A 20,552-nucleotide genomic window follows, 5' to 3' on the forward strand; every position below is an offset into this window, starting at 1 on the left:
AGTATGGGTGATGTAATCTTGATGGGAATGAGTAAGGCAACATGTACAACCTGTCCTGAAAACTTTTGGAAATTGAATAGTGTTCATCCACTGCTGGGGTATTTGAAGATTGCGAGGCAAAAAATCATTTACTTTGAAGGCACTTCTTATTTTATTATGTCTTGTATCAGGAAAAATCTAATAAAATAGTATTCTTGAATTCTCCACAGTAAATGAATTTGTGTGTGTGTGTGTGTGTGTGCATGTGCACATGTGTATGCCCGCAACATTTAATCTCACTAGTCTGTGTGTGGAGATTTATTTCTAAGAGTCCACAATCATTATCAAGGTGTAGAAATTTCAGCAGTTTTTGTGAAATACGTTTTGAAAAAATAGCCACCTAGAATTTCATAAATATTAGAGATACACTGTTATTGTTTTTTCTATCCTAGGTATATTGATGACATAAGTCATAGAAAATGAATTTAGCATCTTCTTTCTTGGGGAATTGGGTTCACCTAAGGTAATAACAGACCTAAAATGTTATGAAATAGAAAAATCCTGGAACTCTAAGGCCTACCATTATTTCAAGTTAATCATACACTCCAGAGCTGTCTTGTTGGATGTCTCTATTGCAAAAATAAAAATAAAAAATAAAAAAATCCATTTATATATCTATGTATTTTTCCATAGAAAATGATTGAGTACCCAGTTTAGCATAGTAAGTGAGAGAGCATACAAAATTTTTTATTAACTTATTTCTTCATATACTATTATAGCCAATCCAAAAGTCCCTCCTTATATAGAGCCACTTAATACCATATAAACTAGAGCAACACATATACACACACATACACACACACACACATACATTCTATTTTACAGTAAACTAAAGCACTATAGGCCTGATCAGATTTAAATTGAACCAATATTTATTCCATCTTTTTCACAAAGAGTATAGTAGCACTCACTAGGAAAAAAATGATTTGTTATTCTTCCAAATGAAAAAACAAACACATTTTATGAGATGCATGATCATGAAAGTGATTACAAAATAAGCCAATGTGTAACTTTATAAAATAAGTTAAAAAACAGAAGATAGATTTGTTTCCAAATTTGTCTCCTATTAAAATGTATATTATTATTTTTAAACTAGATGCCTGGTGCACAAAATTCATGCATGGGGGTGTATCCCTCAACCCAGCCTGCACCCTCTCCAATCTGGGAATCCTTGAGGGCAGTCCGACATCCCTCTCACAATCCAGGTCTGCTGGCTCCTAAATGCTTGCCTGCCTACCTTCCTGATTGCCCTTTACTACTTCTGTCTGCCAGACTGATCACCCCCTAACCACTCCCCTGCCAGCCTGTTTGCCCCTAACTGCCCTCCCCTGCAGGCATGGTTACCCCAACTATTCTCTCCTGCAGGCCTGGGTCTCCCCCAACTGCCCTTCCCTGCCGGCCCAGTCACCCCCAACTTTCCTCCTTTGCCAGCCTGGTCATTCCCAATTGCCCTCCCCTTCAAGCTTGATTGCCCCCAACTACCCTCCTTTGTAGGCCTGGTTCCTCCAAACTGCCCTCCCCTGCTGGCCATCTTGTGCTGGCTATCTTGTATCCACATGGGGGCAGGATCTTTGACCACATGGAGGGAGCCATCTTGTGTGTTGGAGTGTTGGTCAATCTGCATATTACTCTTTTATTAGATAGGATTATAATAAATTGTTCACAAAGAGCATGTCACAAAAGAAACAAGAAACTGCAATAAATTGGTCTATTAAAAATTAGTCAATAATTTAATTTCATTTAAGATCTTGATTCTGAATCTTAGATTTTCAGGGAGTTTATAAGCAATTCTTAATGATCTTAGTTTAGAAAAATTCTTAATCATTGTTATTTATAGTAATAATAACAAATGAAATTTGTTTAGATATTTACTTTTGGATGATTTTTTTCATTTGCGTCATTTATCCTCACCATAATCATTTAAGGACAGTAAAACTATTATTATCACTGAGGGATATGAAAGTACTCATGATTTTCATAGTCACAGCTCTCAAATCTCAAATAAGTATTTTTTGCTCTTACCACCACACTAGGCCTCCCCATAACACTACTTGCAAAGACATTTTTACTGAAAACATGTTTATTCCAGTTCACCAAATATACATACCTTCCTTCACATGCGTCAGCTTTTGCAGACCCTTCAGTATGAGAAGAGCAAGAATAATTTCCTGGCTCACTGTGCAGAATTTGTGCTTTTCAGATATTTTTAGTATTTTATTCTCTTTCTGTCTTATTAATTCATTTCCAAATAGGGAGTAATTTTAAAAATTAAATTTTTCAAGTTTATATCACAATATTATCTAATATACATATCATGAGATCATTGTGAAGAGTTTAGAATCTTTTTTCTTGCTTTCCCAGTTCCTACCAAATATATTTCTTCCATCTCTAAGACAAGGTATCATAGTGAACTTCACCTAGTAATTCTCATCTTTCTTTCATACCATTAGCATTAGAATTATTAAAAATATTACTATATTAAAATGTGCTGGAAATTCACATTTAAGACAAAATATAATTTTCAAAATAACAATATGAGGTAGCTACAGATAAAACACAAACATTTCACTGACATGTACATGAATGTCTGAAGACAGGCCATAGATTTTCTATCATCCCATGGATCGTTAGAAACTGCTATACTTTTTTGTCTCTACAGCTCAAGGGCTTAATCACAGAGCTATATATTTCACCCTTTGATCTGAAATCATACTTTGTTTATCTAACATTTTATTAGTTAACGGGATGGTCCAAGGTTGGTGTTTACCCTGCTTTTGGGTGCAGAAAGACTGAGATTTTTTAAAACTAACAACAAAAGAAAGTGAGCTTCACTGATGATTAAGACATCAATGGGCATTATCTGTTCACATGCCAGATGGCCACATGCCAGTAGGTGCAGGTGAGGCCTCTGAGGAGGCCTGGGAACTATACAAGGCGAAGGGGCTGACTGCTGCACACACCAGTTTGAGTGTTTTCAGTGTCCTGTAGTTACCTTTCATATTTAACGGGATTTCTATAACGTATTATCATAGTTTTAAAGTAAAGTAACCCTCACAAAATGAATAAGTAGCTTTAAACACTTTCTGGGAGAAAACCATGTATTAAAATTAAAACTAATATAACCACAACAACAACAAAAAATGGCAGGGTTGACATTTCAACTCCCACTCAAGCTTTTTTCAGCCATATTGTGTGGTAAAATAATGACACTCTAGTCTAATACAAAATTAAAGTGGCTGAAGCTTCTTTAACACAATTTTATCAAGCTATGGATTCCTATCCACTCTCATTATAAAGAAATTTGCCCTTGAGATGCAGGTAAAGGTATGTCAAGTACACACACAGTGTTAATACACATATATTTGAGATGCATGCTTGAAAATTTCAAAAGCACTGAGCTATGTGAAGAAGATTTGGAGATAAGACTGCTACATACCTATTTCTGGTCATGTGTCTTGTCTTTCTGCCAATAAAAAAAAGTATGTCACTTATTTTTGTGAGTGTGTGTGTTCACCTCTTAAAATGTTTGTTCTGCAATTGAATTTCTACACAGCCTTGTTATTTTATACTTGCCTTTATAGATTTCTCATTTTACATGCTTCTTGTGGCTTTTTAAAAAATCATTTTGTTATGTTCCCAAGACAATTCTTAAGTTAGTATAACCTACAAAACCTTAAAAACTACCCCAAATCCACTATATTCACTAGAAATGTTAGCTCAAGCATATCTATTCAACTTCAGATGGAAATAGAGTACATGAAATAACCTATCAAAGCAAAAGCCTCTAAAACTTGAGTGAAGGGTATGTAATATCTAGTAACATTTTATATAATAATGTTATTAAACATTATATAATAATATAATAATAATGTTCAAACTGTGAGAATATTCTCCAGATATTTCAGAGTCAATATTAGGATTATTGAACATCATCAACTAATGAGTGATTCCAATGGTCTTCACAGAAGAGTCTCCAAGAGTAGAAAGAAGGACTATGAAGAAAGTCAAATTTCATGATAAGAAAATTTTGTATAGTAAAATTTTGCCTGACCCCATTCTTTAAAATTGGGAATGAGAAAAAAGACACAGCAAAGATGGTGACCATTTAAAAAGAAATGTTAGATGAGAAAAAATGAGGCTGTAGAATTTCTATGCTTCAATGTCTTTACATTATAATGGAATAGGAATTGTCTATAATAGCTATTAAGAGTTTTTAATACTTCTTTTACCTGGAGGTAAAAAGAATCATAAAACCTACCATTTTATTTTTAACTCTGTGTCAATTATTGCATTAAAAAAAGACTTCTTTTCTTAAATAACACCTAAACTCCTTGCAAGGAGTGATGCTGCCATATCTAACACATTTGGGATATTTAACAAATAATTTACACTAATAGTGTTAGGTCTTGAAACCAAATGATATAACTTGGTACCTCTGCCTAAATCTCTAGCTTCCTTATAAAGTTGTCATCTATATTTGTTCACATTAAAGCTTTCTCCTGCCCAGCAAGGAGAATGAATAATAAGCTTAGGATGAGGACAGAGAATGTGAGAAATTCCTCTTCCCATAAATAAACTTTGGCAGGAGCAAAGCTCCCTGGACTCTTTAGTTCTGCAGAGCACTGCCCCTGGGTTATGGAAAGACACATAGAGGCATCAGGCCTGGAAAGAACCCTGACAGACTTCAGGCATCCCAAATCCCTCACCAGGCTTTGTTAGGAGGATCTTCAAAATACTATAGATTTGCCTTGGCCCTGGTCACTTTGGGTAATAGAATGTTCAGTGATACACAACTATCCCAACATTGAAGTCAAGGGATCAAAAGTATAAGTGTGATTCAGACAGCTTGGGTTTAATTCTGGCATCAGCCCTTTCTTCACTGTGTAACTTGAGAACTTAAAACTCTCAGGGCTGCAATTCCCTTTTCTATAAAATGGAGAAAAAAGTCAGCTGGGCCAAAACATTAATGTGATGATTAAATGAGTTAATAAACGCAACATGCATAGAAAATACTTAATATATAACATGTACCAACAAAAAGGTTATTTCTTCTCTCTCTCTCTTTCTCTCTTTCTCTCTCTCTCTCTCTCTCTCTCTCTCTCTCTCTCTCTCTCTCTCTCTCCCTCCCTCCCTCCCTCCCTCCCTCCCTCCCTCATTCCCTCCCTCCCTCCCTCTCTTTTTTACTCTGGAATTCTGAGTCAGAGTTTAGTACCTGTAAGGTCAAAGAGTACAAACTAGAAAGTCCAACCTGGACCAAATTAGATGGGACAAACTTTATAGAATCCACAATTCATCCTCTGACACAGGTATAGCAAAAAATCCCAGCAAAAATATCTTCCACATATTTTTGCCAGTGTTTGAACATGGAAGTGAGTCTAGGTGACCTCTTTAGGTGGACTGCCTTTGGGGAAATATTTCCAGGTTGCTTTGAAGAGTTTGCCTGACCCCATGCTTTGAGAAATTGCTTACAATTTAACCAACATAATTTTATGCCCATAATGAGCAGATTATAGGAAGATGTAAGAACTTCTAAAATGAAAATACTGTGCTGCTTGTAGTTATTCACAAGGTATGCATTATACACAGTTGCTGAAGTTCCCTTGAATAAAAGTAATAGCAAAACGCCAAGGCATTTTTGAAAATGTGTTTTATTCATGGCTCCGAAAGGTAGGTGAAGCCAATTCAGGGAGGAGCATACCCTCCCTCTATTTTAATGATCATAATTTTGCTAATGGAATGTTAGTGGAAAGAGTTCAGGAGCCATGTGGCGCTGATTGCGTTGTTTGGTATTGATGTTGCCTGCAAATTAAATGTACCTAAGTAGCCACCTGTTTATGCTTATGATTATGTGAAGCCCCATATGTTTCCCTCTCTACACAGGGGAGGTAAATATTGAAAAAATTATCTTGGTGTGAAAGGTGAAAACAGCAGCAATTCTTCTATAACTGTCACATATGCTGCAGTGTTTCCTTTAATGTTGTACTTTGTCTGACATAGTTGCTGATTTTTACTATGCACTGCTAAAAAAAAAAACACAAACAAAAAAACCTGTTACCCATGGTTATACAAAGCAATTAAAAATCAGTTTACATAAAATTAAAATTAGGACGAGATACAGTTTTTCAGTGTAGCTGTATTTAAATGAATATCAGAGTTTAGGATTAAAATAGATTTTGATTTGCATGATGAAGAAAATCAAATTTCCCCTCTAAATTCACCAGCAAATAAAAAGGGACATTTTCTTCCTAAAGATATCCTTTTGATTACATATTAGTAAATAACAACAACATCAACAACAAAAACTAACTTAAATAACATGAATTTGAAAATCCCACCTATATAGTGGGCAGCTCTTTAACTGGCTGGGCCACCACCCTGCTGGCTGGATTTGCTCTGGAAAGCAGGTTGCTGCACTCCATGTAGCCATGACCTGGTCAGCAAGTGCTCCTGCGCAGCTTTGAGATGATGTGTCTGCATAGTGCAGTGGTTCTCAACGTTTCAAATGCCACGACCCTATAATATAGTTCTTCATGCTGTGGTGAAACCCAACCATAAAATTATTTTCATTTCTACTTCATAACTGTAATTTTGCTACTGTTAATGAATCATAATGTAAATATCTGTGTTTTCTGATGGTCTTAGGTGACCCTGCTAGCGGATCTCAGGTTGAGAACCGCTGCTGTAGAGCCTGTGCAACTGTCTCAGCCGACTTAGGGACTGGCCAGACAGTAGGCTGCAGGAGAGAACAGAGAACGTGCCATTGCCAATTATTTCTTACTAGAAACCTGGTGCATGAAATTCCTGCACGGGGGAGGGGGGGTTTGTCCCTCAGCCCAGCCTGCACCCTTCCCAATTGGGGACCCCTTGAGGGATGCCTGATGCCTGTTTAGGCCTGATCCCACCGGGATCACAATCCAGGATTGCTGGCTCCCAACCACTCGCTTGCCTGCCTGATTGCCCCTAACCACTTCTGCTTGCCAGCCTTATCACCCCCTAACCACTCCACTGCCAGCCTGATTGACACTTAACTGCTTCCTGGCCATCCTGATTGCCCCTAATCGCATTCCCCTGATGGTCTGGTCACCCTTAACTGTCCTCACCTGCAGGTCTGGTCACGTCCAAATGCCCTCCCCTGCTGGCCCAGTCATCCCTAAATGCCTCCCCTGCTGGCCCAGTCATCCCTAAATGCCTCCCCTGCTGGTCCAGTCATCCCTAAATGCCCTACCCTGCTGGCCTGGTCACCACTAACAGCCCTCTCCTGCAGGCCTGGTCCTCCCAACTGCCCTCCCCTACAGGGCTGGGTGCCCTCCAACTGCCCTACCCTGCAGGACTGGGTCCCCCCAACTGCCCTCCTCTGTAGGGCTGGGTCACCCCCAACTGCCCTCCCTTGCTGGCCTGGTCTCCCCCAACTGCCCACAACTGCCCTCCTCCTGCCAGCCATCTTGTGGTGGCCATCTTGTGTCCACAAGGGGGCAGCCATCTTGGAGTGATGGTCAATTTGCATATTATTCTTTTATTAGATAGGATGGCTTATATCTGATCAGAAGGAGTTTAAATATCAACTGTCTAGAAGCTTAGACATGATGGTTCCAGACATTCCAATAAAGTATTTGCAAGAAGAAACAGAATATGATAGAAAAAGATGAAAATGTACTACACCTCCAAAAACTATTAATAGGCCAATGCTCTCCAAAGCCAGAATTTACTTTTATAATCAAGAAGATGGAGCTGAAATGAGAACATTAGAGGCCTAGCAATCCTGGGTCCCACAAAACAGAGGAGTGCTTCCAAATTTTCCAAAGATAATATGAAGAACAGAAATAAAATGAATTAATGTTACTGAATACTTTTTATAGGTCAAAGTTTGTACTAAGCACTTAATGATCATCTCATTTCACTTATTTACTAGTAATTGTTGGAAGAATTTTACAAGATAAAAGGTATTTAAGTCTTTCCAACTTTATAGATAAGGAAATTAATAAACCAATGAACTAAAATATATTAAGGATGTCACTCAAGTCTTTTTTAAACTTTGGTATACTTTTTTTTTTTTTTCAGTCTTGACATATACATACATTTATATAAATACAAATGTTCTAACAATATTTAAAGTATACCAAATGCATTTATTTAAATCCCATTTCACTTAATATTGAACCATGATTAAACCTCATATTTTAAAATATTTTTCACAAATTTGATTTTTGATGGCTATGTAATATATTGTAAGTGATATAAATTATCATTTTCCTCATTATTTGGCACTTACACTGACTTCTATAATATTTTGCTAGTATAAATAATTCTAAGATGGTTATTTCTTGAGAGTTTATTCTAATAAGTAGAACCACTGAGTTAAATGCCTTTTTACAGCTGATTGCTGGTTTCAGGAAGGCAGGGATCAAAATATAAAAGTATTTCTGCCATCAATTGTTATCTCTGCACAGGCACAAAAGAAGTATTTGCCAAATGACTGGCAGATGGCTTTTGAAATACATCAAATTTATTTTCAGAAAAGTTGTAAAATTCTATATACCCTTTGCTTAGGTTTGAGAGTGGTCCCTTAGCAATATCTTTCTCAATTTTATTAGAGTTGTAAAAGATTAGCTAGTAAATACATGGGAACACTGTCACTATTGCTTTAATTTATATTGAGTCCAAACTAATTTCTGTGTAGGTACAAGCTCTCTGAATTTTTTCTAAGTTTTATTCATTTCCCAGTTAGTATTTCCCTAGACTATTTGATTGTTTCATTTTACATTTTAGTGATTTCTAGTATTTTAAATATTGAGTCATTTTGCTGTTGAACCTTTCTTCCTGTTTTTATTTTTCAGATGTATAGAAATTTCCATTTTATATAACTGAACATATTGATTCTGCATGGTTTAAAATATAACTTTTAATCTACTTCAAATTTTCTTTGTGACTCCTGGTATAAGTTTGATGATCCAATTTCATCTATTGCTTTCCCAAATGATAACTACAGTATATTAATTTACTAAATAATATTTCCTTTAACCCCAGATGTGTAGAACAGGCTTCTTCAAGTAGAAAGTAATAGTCAACATTAAGATCTGGTTCAGATCTATAAACAAAGGCGTAAGTTCAGGAACATTAGCGTCAAATTCAAAGCATTGCTCTAATTCTTCTTTAACAACTAGTAACACTATTATTAATTTATTGACTCAGCTTTTGATTTTCTGTAACATTTAGAATAATTTATTCTAACTTTGAAATAGGTTTTAACATTAGCAAGACAAGTACTTTCTTATTGTTCTGTTTTTTAAGTATTTACTTGAATGTTTTCATGTTTATACTCCCTCATGAATTTTAGAGTTACTTTCTTAAGAGCCACCACAATAATAATTATGATTATAATATGTGAATTAGGGTTATCATTATGTTTGTCTTATAAATTAATTCATATATAATTGACATATACAAAACTCAGTTTTCTGATTTAAGCAGTTAATTAACAAACTGATGTACTAAAATACATCAATATGTTTTTATTTATTTTTTAATCCTCATCTGAGGGTATATTTTTATTGACTTTAGAGAGGAAGAGAAAGGAAGGAAGAGAGGGTGGCAGGGAGGGAGAAAAGAAGAGAGGAAGAGAGAGAAAGAGAAGCGAGAGAGAGGGAAAGGGAGAGAAAGAGAGAGAGAGAAACATTGATGTGTGAGAAATAAACATTGCTAGGCTTTCTTGTATATGAGTCTGGACTGGGGATCAAATCCCCAACCTAGGTATGACCAGAAATCAAACCTGCATCCTTTTTGGTACACAGGAGGATGCTCTAACCAACTGAGCTATCTGGCCATGGCTGTGTTGGCTATGACACCCACTGTGGCCAGCAAACCAGCCAAATAGGGAGTGGGGCCAGGCCAGCCAACCTCCTGTGGCCTCTCTCTCCAGCTGGCCCCGCCCTTGATCAGCCTCTCCCACCCTGATTGAGGGCTGGTGGTCGATCCTCCCACAACCCTTCCCCCTGGCCGTCCCACCCCGAATTTGTGCACTGGGACTCCAGTTTTTAATAAGCAAGCTTTTATAATATTTTAAAGTAAATAAGAAAAAGAATTAAAGTTTTATATTTCTTATACTATATATAAAGATATTAAGCAGAGTTGTTTTGTGCTTTTCCATTGCTATTTTAAAATGTCTTACTCAAATATTCTAAATGGAAAGCATGACTATATATATATATATATATATTATAAATAAATATATGTTTATGTTCATATTTTATGTATATACTCTATATGTATTTACTTATATATGTTTTTCATATATTATTATCCTGTCCTCTCACAAAACTAACATATTAATTCTAACAAATTGAAAATTTTGCTTCATTTGCTTCCATTGGTTTTATTGGATGATCTTATTTCAAATAACGATTATCACTTCATTTCTAAAAGTCTTCAAATTTATTTTTTACTGGGCATATCTATTTACTCAAAATTATGGAGTGCTGTTAGATAAGAGTGAAAATAAAGATCCATATAAGAACAATGCCTTCTTTGTCTGACGTACTGAGCCTTTGCTCTTGCTACCTAAACCGGACCGCAGAGCCCTGCCCATAGTGTGACCGCCTGCCACACTGTGTCAGACCTGCCATTTTCTATGATTCCCAAGGTTTTTAAATTCATGTTGCCTATGAAACTGAGACAAGGTTCCTACAAATAATTAGAATTTTATCCTTTAAATAGCTGAGTTTTATGCTATGCAAATTACATCTCAATAAAGTTGCTAACTTTATTTTTTAAATTAGAGAGAGGAAGGATAAACAATAAGTAATAGCTTCAAAAAAGCAGTTAGGTCAGCCCCCTCATTAGTTCTTGATGGGAATGTGAATTGGCAGAGTGTTTATGGAATGTGATTTGGCAATATGTGCTAAAAGCTTTAAAATAATTTCTACTTCTGAAGTTATAATGTTACGTTCATGGGATTATTATAGTAATGAGATATATAGACTAAACTTCAGTTAAAAGATGCTCATGATAGTATGAACTGCATAAACGGCAATTTCAGAATGGATTTAATAAATTATGATATATACATATGAGGGCCTATTACATAGAAAATAAAAACTGCTTTTGAAGAATTTTTAATAATATAGGCAAATCCTCAGAAATAAGCTTGTTCCCCATTATATTACATCTGTTTGTGTGTGGGTGTGCCATGTACTAGAAAACGATAGAAGGAAATGTAACAAATATTAATGCTAGCTAGCTTTGGTGATGAGATTATAGGAAGCTTTAATTTAATTCTCTTCATTTTCTTTCCATTTTCTAATTTTCTACAAGATTGTGTGTTAATTGTAAAGTTGAAAAAAATCAATACATCTTATAACTTTAAAAAATTGGGTTTCGTATGTCCACACTAAAACCTGCATGTGTATAGCAGCTTTATTCATAATTGCCAAAATTTAAAAGCAACCAAGAAGTTTTTCAATAGGTGGATAAATAAAATGTGGTACATCCAGACAAAAGAATATTATTCAGTGCTATCAAGAAATGAGCTATCAAGCCATTAAAAAACAGGGGAACCTTCAATTCATATTACTAAATAAAAGATGGCAATCGGAAAGATTACTTACTTTCAAATATATTTTGGAAAATGCAAAAAAAAAAAACATTAAAAAAAAAATCAGTGGTTACCAGGGTTGGTGGGGGAAGAAGGATGACCAGGTACAGCACAGAGGATTTTTAGGGCACCGAAAATACTTTGTGTCAGTTTAGGGGTGTCGAACTCAATCAGAGAAGGGGCCAAAATCTAAAATCCAGCCTAAATCTCGGGCCGAATGGTTTACTGAACAGTCATAAACTGTCATTGTGATGGAAACGCAGCTGAGTGCAGTGATGACAGCGCGGTGCGGGCCACATTGCAAGGCCTGGCGGGACGGATTTGGCCCGCGGGCCTTGTGTATGACACATGTGGTCTATATGATAGATACATGCCATTATACATTTGTCTAAATCAAGAGAGCATACAACACCAAGAGTGAACCAATGTAAACCATGAACTTAGGTTATGATATAATATATCAATGCAGATTCATCAGGTGGAACAGTGTACCACTCCGGTGGGGAATATAATAATGGCCGAGACTGGCATTTGTAGGGGTACAGGTATATGGGAGACCTCTGTACTTTCCACTAAATTTTACTGTGAAACTTAAACAACTCTTAAAGAAATAAAGTCTATTAAAAAAGGATTTTGTTCCCATGGCAGAATCTCTAAATCAGTAATGTATAATTATGTATAAATATAGTAATGTATTTTACCAATGTCCAGTTAAAGGAACCAAGAAACTAAAGATGTGAGTAGACAATTTTGTAAGGAGATTCTGGTTCCACCATGGTGATACTGTCGAGGTAACATGATAACAAACTTTAGAGGAGTTGTATATGTAGGAAAGGGGGCTGGTAAAAGCAAAATGTGATTAGATTTTTAGAAGATGTATATAAAATATTAATATCTTGAAAACTTATAGAATAGTGCCAGGTGTGGAAAGCCAATTTTAAGACGATCTTTTTGACATAATTTTGGTATGAGGTTAAAATATACGTAGGTGGGTGAAAAGAACACTTTAATCTAGACCTGCAAAGTCTATTCCTCTTCCTGATATTATTCACTTTAGTTATCCAAAGAACTTCAGAGAAACAATCTGATCATGTACCAAAGAATAGAAGAAAAAATTGTCCAAAAAAATGGAAATGAAAATTAGTTATAAAAGCCTGAACTTTTTTGTGCACTTAGATTTCTTCACAGTTTTTGGTCTAGTATATCCAGAATATCCCTTTTCATCTAGGAAAATATTTTGTGTAATAGACATAGCTGAATTTATTTTGCTTAAGTGAGCACAGTGGGGGAGAGATACCTTATGAGAAGTTGACCCAGAAAATTTGGAAGAATAGCCCATTATTCCTTAAATAGCAAATTATCCAAAGGCAGGGAGCCTATTTAGGGTCTCTTTGAATCATGTCTTCATAACATCCAGATGGAAAAACAGGAGCAAATTGCACCTTTTATCTTGCTTCTTTTAACAAAAGTCATTCAAAAAACAGGAGCTGAAAAGGTTATGCATTATAAAGCTACTAAATATATTTTAAATATAGTTTTTCAAAACAATTTTGCTAACAGGAAATTTCTAAAAGGAATTTATAAGTTGATATTTTAGTCAGTTTCTAAAAAATTAGATGCAATCATAAAATGGCTAATCCTAAAAAATGTAGTCATTTCAGTAGTATATAAACCACTGAATGACCATTGAATGTGATATTATGTTTTCTATCAATTAAGTATAGTTGAATAAAACAACAGAGAAATTTATTTTGAAAAAATATTAATGCATTAGGCATTTTGATACCCAGGCACAAAGAAGCAGGTTTCATTAATTCTAGTCAAACAATTTCTTGAAAAATAATCCTATTATTAGTCTAATTTTGTGTATCTAAACCTATCCTAAACATAGAAAAGGTACAGTAAAAATACAGTATAAAAGACCAAAAAAATAAATAAATAAATACCTGTAAAGGGCATTTACCATGAATGGAGCTCACAGGATTGAAGGTTGCTCAGGGGGACTCAGTGAATGATGAGTGAATGTGAAGGCCTAGGATATTACTGTACATTACTGTGGACTTTATAAACACTGTACATTTAGGCTATGTTAAATTTATTTAATTTTTTTTCTTCGATAATAAATAACCTTACCTTACTGTAACATTTTATTATTTAATAATCCTTTTAATTTTTTAACTGTTAGGCTCTTATATAGTAACACTAAGCTTAAAACACAAGCACATTGCATAGCTGACAAAAATATTTTTCTTGCCCTAACCAGTTTGGCTCAGTAGATAGAGCATTGACCTGAGGACTCTAGGGTTCCAGGTTCGATCTAGGTCAAGGGCATGCACCTTGGTTGTGGGCACATCCCCAGTAGGGGGTATGCAGGAGGCAGCTGACTGATGTTTCTCTCGCATCAATGTTTCTAACTCTCCCTCTCCCTTCCTTTCTGTAAAAAATTAATAAAATATATTTTAAAAAATATTTTTCTTCATAGCCTTATTCTATAAGCATTTCTACTTAATTTTTTATTTACTTTTAAAACTTTTTTGTTAAAAACTAAGGCATGAACACACTAGCGTAGGCCTATACAGAGTCAAGATCATCAATATCCTTGTCGTCTTCTCCCATATCTTGTCCCACAGAAAGTCTTCAGGGGCAATGCCATGCTTGGAACTGTCATCTCCTATCATGATGCTTTCTTTAGAACACCTTGAATGGTGTCTGGTGCATTATCAAGATTCTCATTTGAGTGTATCACATGGGAAAAGTAGAGTGTAGGATAGTAAAGAATGGTTCATATCTAAAGCTCTATCACATTTCTTTTATTTCTTTTTTCTAAATTTGTTGTTGTTAATCCTCACCTGAGGATATTTTTTCCGTTGATTTTTTTAGAGAGGGTGAAAGGGAGGGGGAGAGATACAGAGAGAGAAACATTGATGTGAGAGAGATACATTGATTGATTGCCTCCTGCACCCACCCTGACCAGGGCATCTAGACACAGATCTTACATACTTCACAAAAGTTAACTCAAAATGGATTAAAGGGTCACTCCATTAAGAACAAATAACTATTACAAAACACATATCAACCTTATATCAAAGCCTCCAAATACATGAAACTAGAGCTTCAGTTTTGAAAAGAAATATTAATAATTCAATTAAAAACTTCAAAACTCCACTTTCTATAATGGATAGATCTTGACAGAGATTTTACACACACAAAAAAATCAGAATTTTAACAATACTATAAACCAATACACATTTGTAGAACACTCTAACCAGTAATAGCAAAATCCACATTCTTCTTAAGTGCACCTGGGATATTCTTTAGGCTAGGTCATATGTTAGGCCATAAAACAAATTTCAATAAATTTACAAGAACTGAAATTAAATAAAGTATGTCTTCTGACCATAATTTAATGAAATTAAGAATCAGTAAAAAATAAATTTAGGGAAAATTCCCAATAAAAAAAAAGGGTTTTAAAAACATATTGAACTTTTTGAGTTTATAATCTAACTGGAAGCTGAAATTGAAACATTTGAGTAGAGTATAAATAAGACATTTCTCTATTGAAATGTATGAAAATATTAGTGTCCTTGGTTTTTATCTAATGCTGACATAGATGAATTATTTCTATATCAGGAATCCTTTTCATCATTACCTAGAAGGATAATTTGTTTTAAGAGAGGCAGAAACAATTTCTTGATCATCAGCACTCACTTAATCCTGATCCTTCAAATAAAATTAGCATTATACATACAATGTTAAATTATTGCTCAATTGATACAAGATGATTATGCTTACTGAAAAGTCAATGGGATATTCCAAGCAGCAATTCCCCAAGTTAAACTATAAGTCAAAAAGCTTCGTGTTTTAACTACTATAATAAGAAATGTTCCTTCTACCAGAAGATTCTAGTAATTTTGAATTACTAAATATTGATTATATACATCTTCTAAACACTGGGGATTATAGCAATAATTGAGATTCAGATTCCTTCCCCAGCAACCTTATGATCTATTAAGCAAGTACACAAATAACTTCAATTATATACAAAAGGTTGTAAATGCAATGATTAAGGCAGGAAAGCCTATAGTGATTTAAAAGGAGAATTGATACATCAATTAGAATACTTAGGAAAAGCTTTTTCTAAAGCAATGGTTCTCAAACTTGGTTGCTCATGATCACTCCTCTGGGAGCTTTAGAAAACCTTGATGACCAGACTTTCTCCCAGACCAAATAAACCAGAATATCTCAGGCAAGTGGCCTGAGCATCAACATTTTTTAGTCCCCTTGGCAATTCCAATGTGCAGCCAAGTTTAAGAATCGTTGATATGAAAGATGGGTTGAGGAAGGAATAAATAGAATCATTCCATAAGAAAGGTTTCAATTGAAAGGGTTGGAATATTGGAGCACTTAGAAGAATCCTTTCCTCATACAGTTAACTCATTTTTATTCTTCAAACCTCAGCTCAAGTACAATATTCTTGAAAAAGCTTTGCCTGACTCCATTCATGATAACAATGTCAATAATTGTAATAAAAGCTAATGTTTTTTATAGCCCTTGCTAACTGATAAGTACCATTCTAAGCACTTTAAAAATATTTCAATACTTAACCCTCCTAACCACACTAGCACATAGGTAGCAATGTTATTATCACTTTACATAAAAGGAGGCTACATAACTTGACAAGGTTACACAACTCACAATGGCAGAGCTGAGATTCAAATATAATGACTCAGAAATCCACGTTTTGAAACATGACCAACTGGTGTTAAATGTCACTTATCAAGACTCCCATAAAACCTGTACATACATCCACTATACCATGAATCACATTATATTGTAAATGTTTATTAGAGTTTTTACTTCCACTCATCATTCATTCAATATACAACTATTGAGCACATTCTCTGCCAGAAAATGTGCTTGTTTCTAGGAAGACAAAGTCCCTTACGTAATATTTTATCTGTGAAGGAATTGTAGTTTAGAGCTGAGGTCAGCAAACTATGATTCACAGGTCAAATTCTGCTGACCACCTTATTATAAAGACATTTTTGTTGAACCATGTTCTTTTGTTTGGTATCTAGAGCTTCTTTTATGTTACATTATCAGAATGTAGTAGTTGTGATGGGGACCAACTGGTAGCAAAATCTAAAATTTACTATCTGGCCCTTTTTAAAAGGTTTGACAACCCTTGGTCTAGAGAATAATATAAAAGAGGAAGTCGTCAATACTTAAAATAAGGTGAATGATCCTCTGGTACCCAATATACTAAGAGAACATAAAAAAGGGATTTCTAGCTTAGGTTAGATGATCAGAAAAAGTCTTCCAGAAGACAATTTTTGAAGTAATTTTGTAAGGCTGAGTAGAGTTAACTAGACAAAGAAAAGCAGCTAGACTTGCCAGTAAGATCAGCAGGGGAGTTTAGCAGTGATCCAGAGAGCCAGAATAATGGCAATAGGAATAAAGAGGGTCAATGTGTTTAATATACAGCAGTGGATAAAAGTAGGTTTATAGCTATTCATATGGGAAATATAATAATTAATAAATAATAATACAAGAATAAACTCTGTTTCACATACTCACAATTATAGGCCTACTTGTGTCCACCCCTTTATATTTAGTTCTACATGACTTATGAAAATATATCTTTGAATTCTTTAATTTATCTATGTAGTATAGCTAGTGTTGCTTGTAGTTGAAAATCACTAAATATTTGTTAACAAAATATTTAGTCCTAAGTAAAGGATGTTTATTTAAAATGGTAAGAAAATATTTGCCTTATAATAGTTTTTAAAATCTTTGAACTATAAGAATTATGATTCTTTCACCCACTGCCCTAGAGTGAGTAAAAAACACAACCACTTTTTCATTGCTTGCAATTGTATAGATGTATATATCTATTAGTAATGCAGCTTTACAAATAAGAAATGGTTGCAATATACTGTACCTGGAAAATTCATAGGCAATTCAAATGGTTGTGGTGATTCACTACCTTCAATGTGCTCACAAATTTCAGCTATGATCTTCTTAATTTTGAGGCCAGTAATTTTAATCACCTCTCCTGTTGACAAACAGCATTCATTTCCAAACATTTCATAAACAGAACCTGAAAAAAGAAGAGTGAAAGCAGCTCTTAAAAAAGAATTAAATCTTGAAGAACAAGGTAGGAGTCAAAAACCTTATATCACATGCTTTTATTCAGTTCCTTTCTTAGCTACCTACTAAAGAGGACTTCAATCAAGCTTGGCAAAATGTACAACATGTACCAGGAAAAAATATTAGATTTTCACTTTATCCACTGGGTAAGGTAAAATCTTATTTTTGTTATTATTGTACATTGAATTTATGATTTCCTCAGCACCTTTAGCTCATCTTTTCAAGGTCAAACTACAAACATGTCTTTATTGGGATTTATGATCTGTTTCTGTAGGGTCACAAAATTAAGCTTATCTGAGTCAACAATGATCTAAATAAGTACTGCAAACAAGGTTATAATATGATCTAAGATCCAAAGACATAGGGTCTGCACACCAGGGCTTTATAACAGGAGCATCAAATCTATTTCTTAGACCTGGTTCTCTTCATCATCATGAATATAAGACTTATGCCCATTTTTAATCTCTTGATTTTTCACAAGCAGATCAATCCAAATAAACTGGAAAGCTTCATTTTAGTTCAGAATTTCACTCTCCTTCCTAACAAACTTTTTATCAGACTAGAGGCCTGGTGCACAAATACCCTGGGGGCGGGGGGGGGGGGTGTGTGCTCAGCCCAGCCTGCATCCTCTTATAGTCCAGGAGCCCTCAAGGGATATCCCACTGATATCAGTGGGACATCCTTAGCACTGCCCAGGAGGCTGCGCACATTTATCAAACTGTCATTCCTCTGTTTGGTTGATTTGTATATTACCCTGCTGGGGTGTTTTCCAGCATTTAGAAGGGTTCAGGAATCTGGACAAGGGCTGCTTGTAAATTAATTAAGAGGCTAGAGAAAAAATAGGAATTTGGAAGGAATTTTGGGGAGCCAGAGGTAGCTTAGCTGTAGTAGCTAAATTCTCTCTATCTCCAGACCCAGGACTCTTTTTATTCCCATATTTTGCCCAATAGCAAAGTAGATATACATATCAAAGATAAGGTTTATACAGGGCATTGTCAGGTTGGGGAAATGCCCTTAGTTATTCAGCTATTTGGTCAGCAGGAGGCAATAACATGTAAATTGAAATGCCCTCGGCTGTCTGGTAACAGACAATAATAAATGCAGATCTTCAGGTTTTGGGAAATGCTTTTGGCTATTCCAGTAGGCCAGGCGTCTTCAAACTACTGCACGCAGAGGAGTCTGATCCGCCTGCCAGGTTTTTTGGGCAGTGAGCGCAGCCGAGGTGTTACAGTAGGAATTAGTAGTTCATATAGTCCGGCCCTCCATCTCTCTGAGGGACCGTGATCTGGTCCCCACTTTAAAAAGTTTGAGGACCCCTGTAGGCAATAACTTGTATTCAGCCCTGCTGAATATAGAAGTCCATCAATCTTTTGATGAAACTTCTTGCATTTATGACATGCTGGAATTAGCCTCTGGCATTGCCCTTTTATTATAAAGGATGATAAAGCTAAGCTTCTCACTCATTTATTTTCCTTTTATATCTCCTAATTGAGGAAGAACATGCAGTAAAATGTGGGCATCAGAAAACAGAAGAGAAAAAAATATTATGGATAATCTAACTCTACTAAAAAGAGAACAACCCAAAAACTACCCAAAAATCTGGGATATTATCAGTTTATAGTTAAACAACAAATAAAACATTGATATATTCCAATAAATAAACATTACCAAACTGTAGGGCTTAAAACATATTTTTCCTTACTTCCAATATGATTTATTTCATTTTTATCACGCTAAAATGTGAACAGTATAAACACAGAATTTTAGGTTTGTTTTAATCTTCTGAATTTTTCTCTATTGAACCCCCTTCCTCCTAGAATCTTGTCTGCTATATAGCAGGCACTTAAAAATTTTTTATAGCATTAACAGTTATGATAAAATTTAAGACTGACATGCAATCTAGCTTTAAACAACTCTGCAATTGGCTGAAACCGGTTTGGCTCAATGGATAGACTGAAAGGTCCCGGGTTCGATTCCGGTCAAGGGCATGTACCTTGGTTGCAGGCATATCCCCAGTAGGGGGTGTGCAAGAGGCAGCTGATTCTCTCTCATCGATGTTTCTAACTCTCTATCCCTCTCTCTTACTCTCTGTAAAAAAATCAATAAAATATATTTAAAAAAACCAACTCTGCAATTGTATCAGAATCTCAATAGAAATCAGAGCAACACTCAAATTAAAATAATTTATGAAGATTTTAATAAAGGGGCAATTTACACAGAGGCACAGTCAGTTCTAGGCAAAACAAGAAAATAAAAATCCTGATCTCATTGTTCTCCTTCCATTTGATTCTCTGCCAAGTCACCTCACTGGCCAAATTCAGTCAGAAGGCACAGGACAAGGGAGGGGCTGATGCTCACACAGAAGTTACCTCCCAAGTAGAAAGTCAAAATGAAAATCCAGCATACCAAATTTACTGTTCATTACTTAGTAACAACTACTTTTGCAAGCATGCTAGTGTATCTGATCCTCAAGTTTAGTATATATTTCCCTAACTTCTCTATTTTTGTACTCCTCCCTTAACTACATGTTCATACTTTTCATTAACTCTAATGCATAGTGTTGTCAGCCATCACAAATCTTTTATAGAACAAGATGGAATATTAAAGATAATAAATCCACAGTGACATTTTTCTCCAATGAATTCAGAATAGTTAATTTCTATGATCCTCATTTGGCAATTAATCACATACAAACATTTTACATCTTCAGTATTATCTCATCCTGTACTTAACTTTTTATGACTTTAGTTTTTATTACTCCCAATTCAATATTAAG

The 20,552-nt window shown here is 35.1% G+C and overlaps 1 protein-coding gene across 1 annotated transcript in view; it reads right to left on the reverse strand.

Annotated features, from left to right (window-relative positions):
* Positions 1-20,552, reverse strand: part of THEMIS (thymocyte selection associated) — a 133,700-nt gene that overhangs the window by 88,914 nt on the left and 24,234 nt on the right. The window contains exon 2 of the mRNA XM_036415002.2: positions 17,568-17,726. Coding sequence (XP_036270895.1) covers positions 17,568-17,726 — 159 coding nt within the window. The remainder of the gene's footprint in view (positions 1-17,567; positions 17,727-20,552) is intronic.

This window comes from Pipistrellus kuhlii, unplaced genomic scaffold (genome assembly GCF_014108245.1).
Source record: "Pipistrellus kuhlii isolate mPipKuh1 unplaced genomic scaffold, mPipKuh1.p scaffold_m20_p_5, whole genome shotgun sequence".
Classification (NCBI taxonomy): Eukaryota; Metazoa; Chordata; class Mammalia; order Chiroptera; family Vespertilionidae; genus Pipistrellus; species Pipistrellus kuhlii.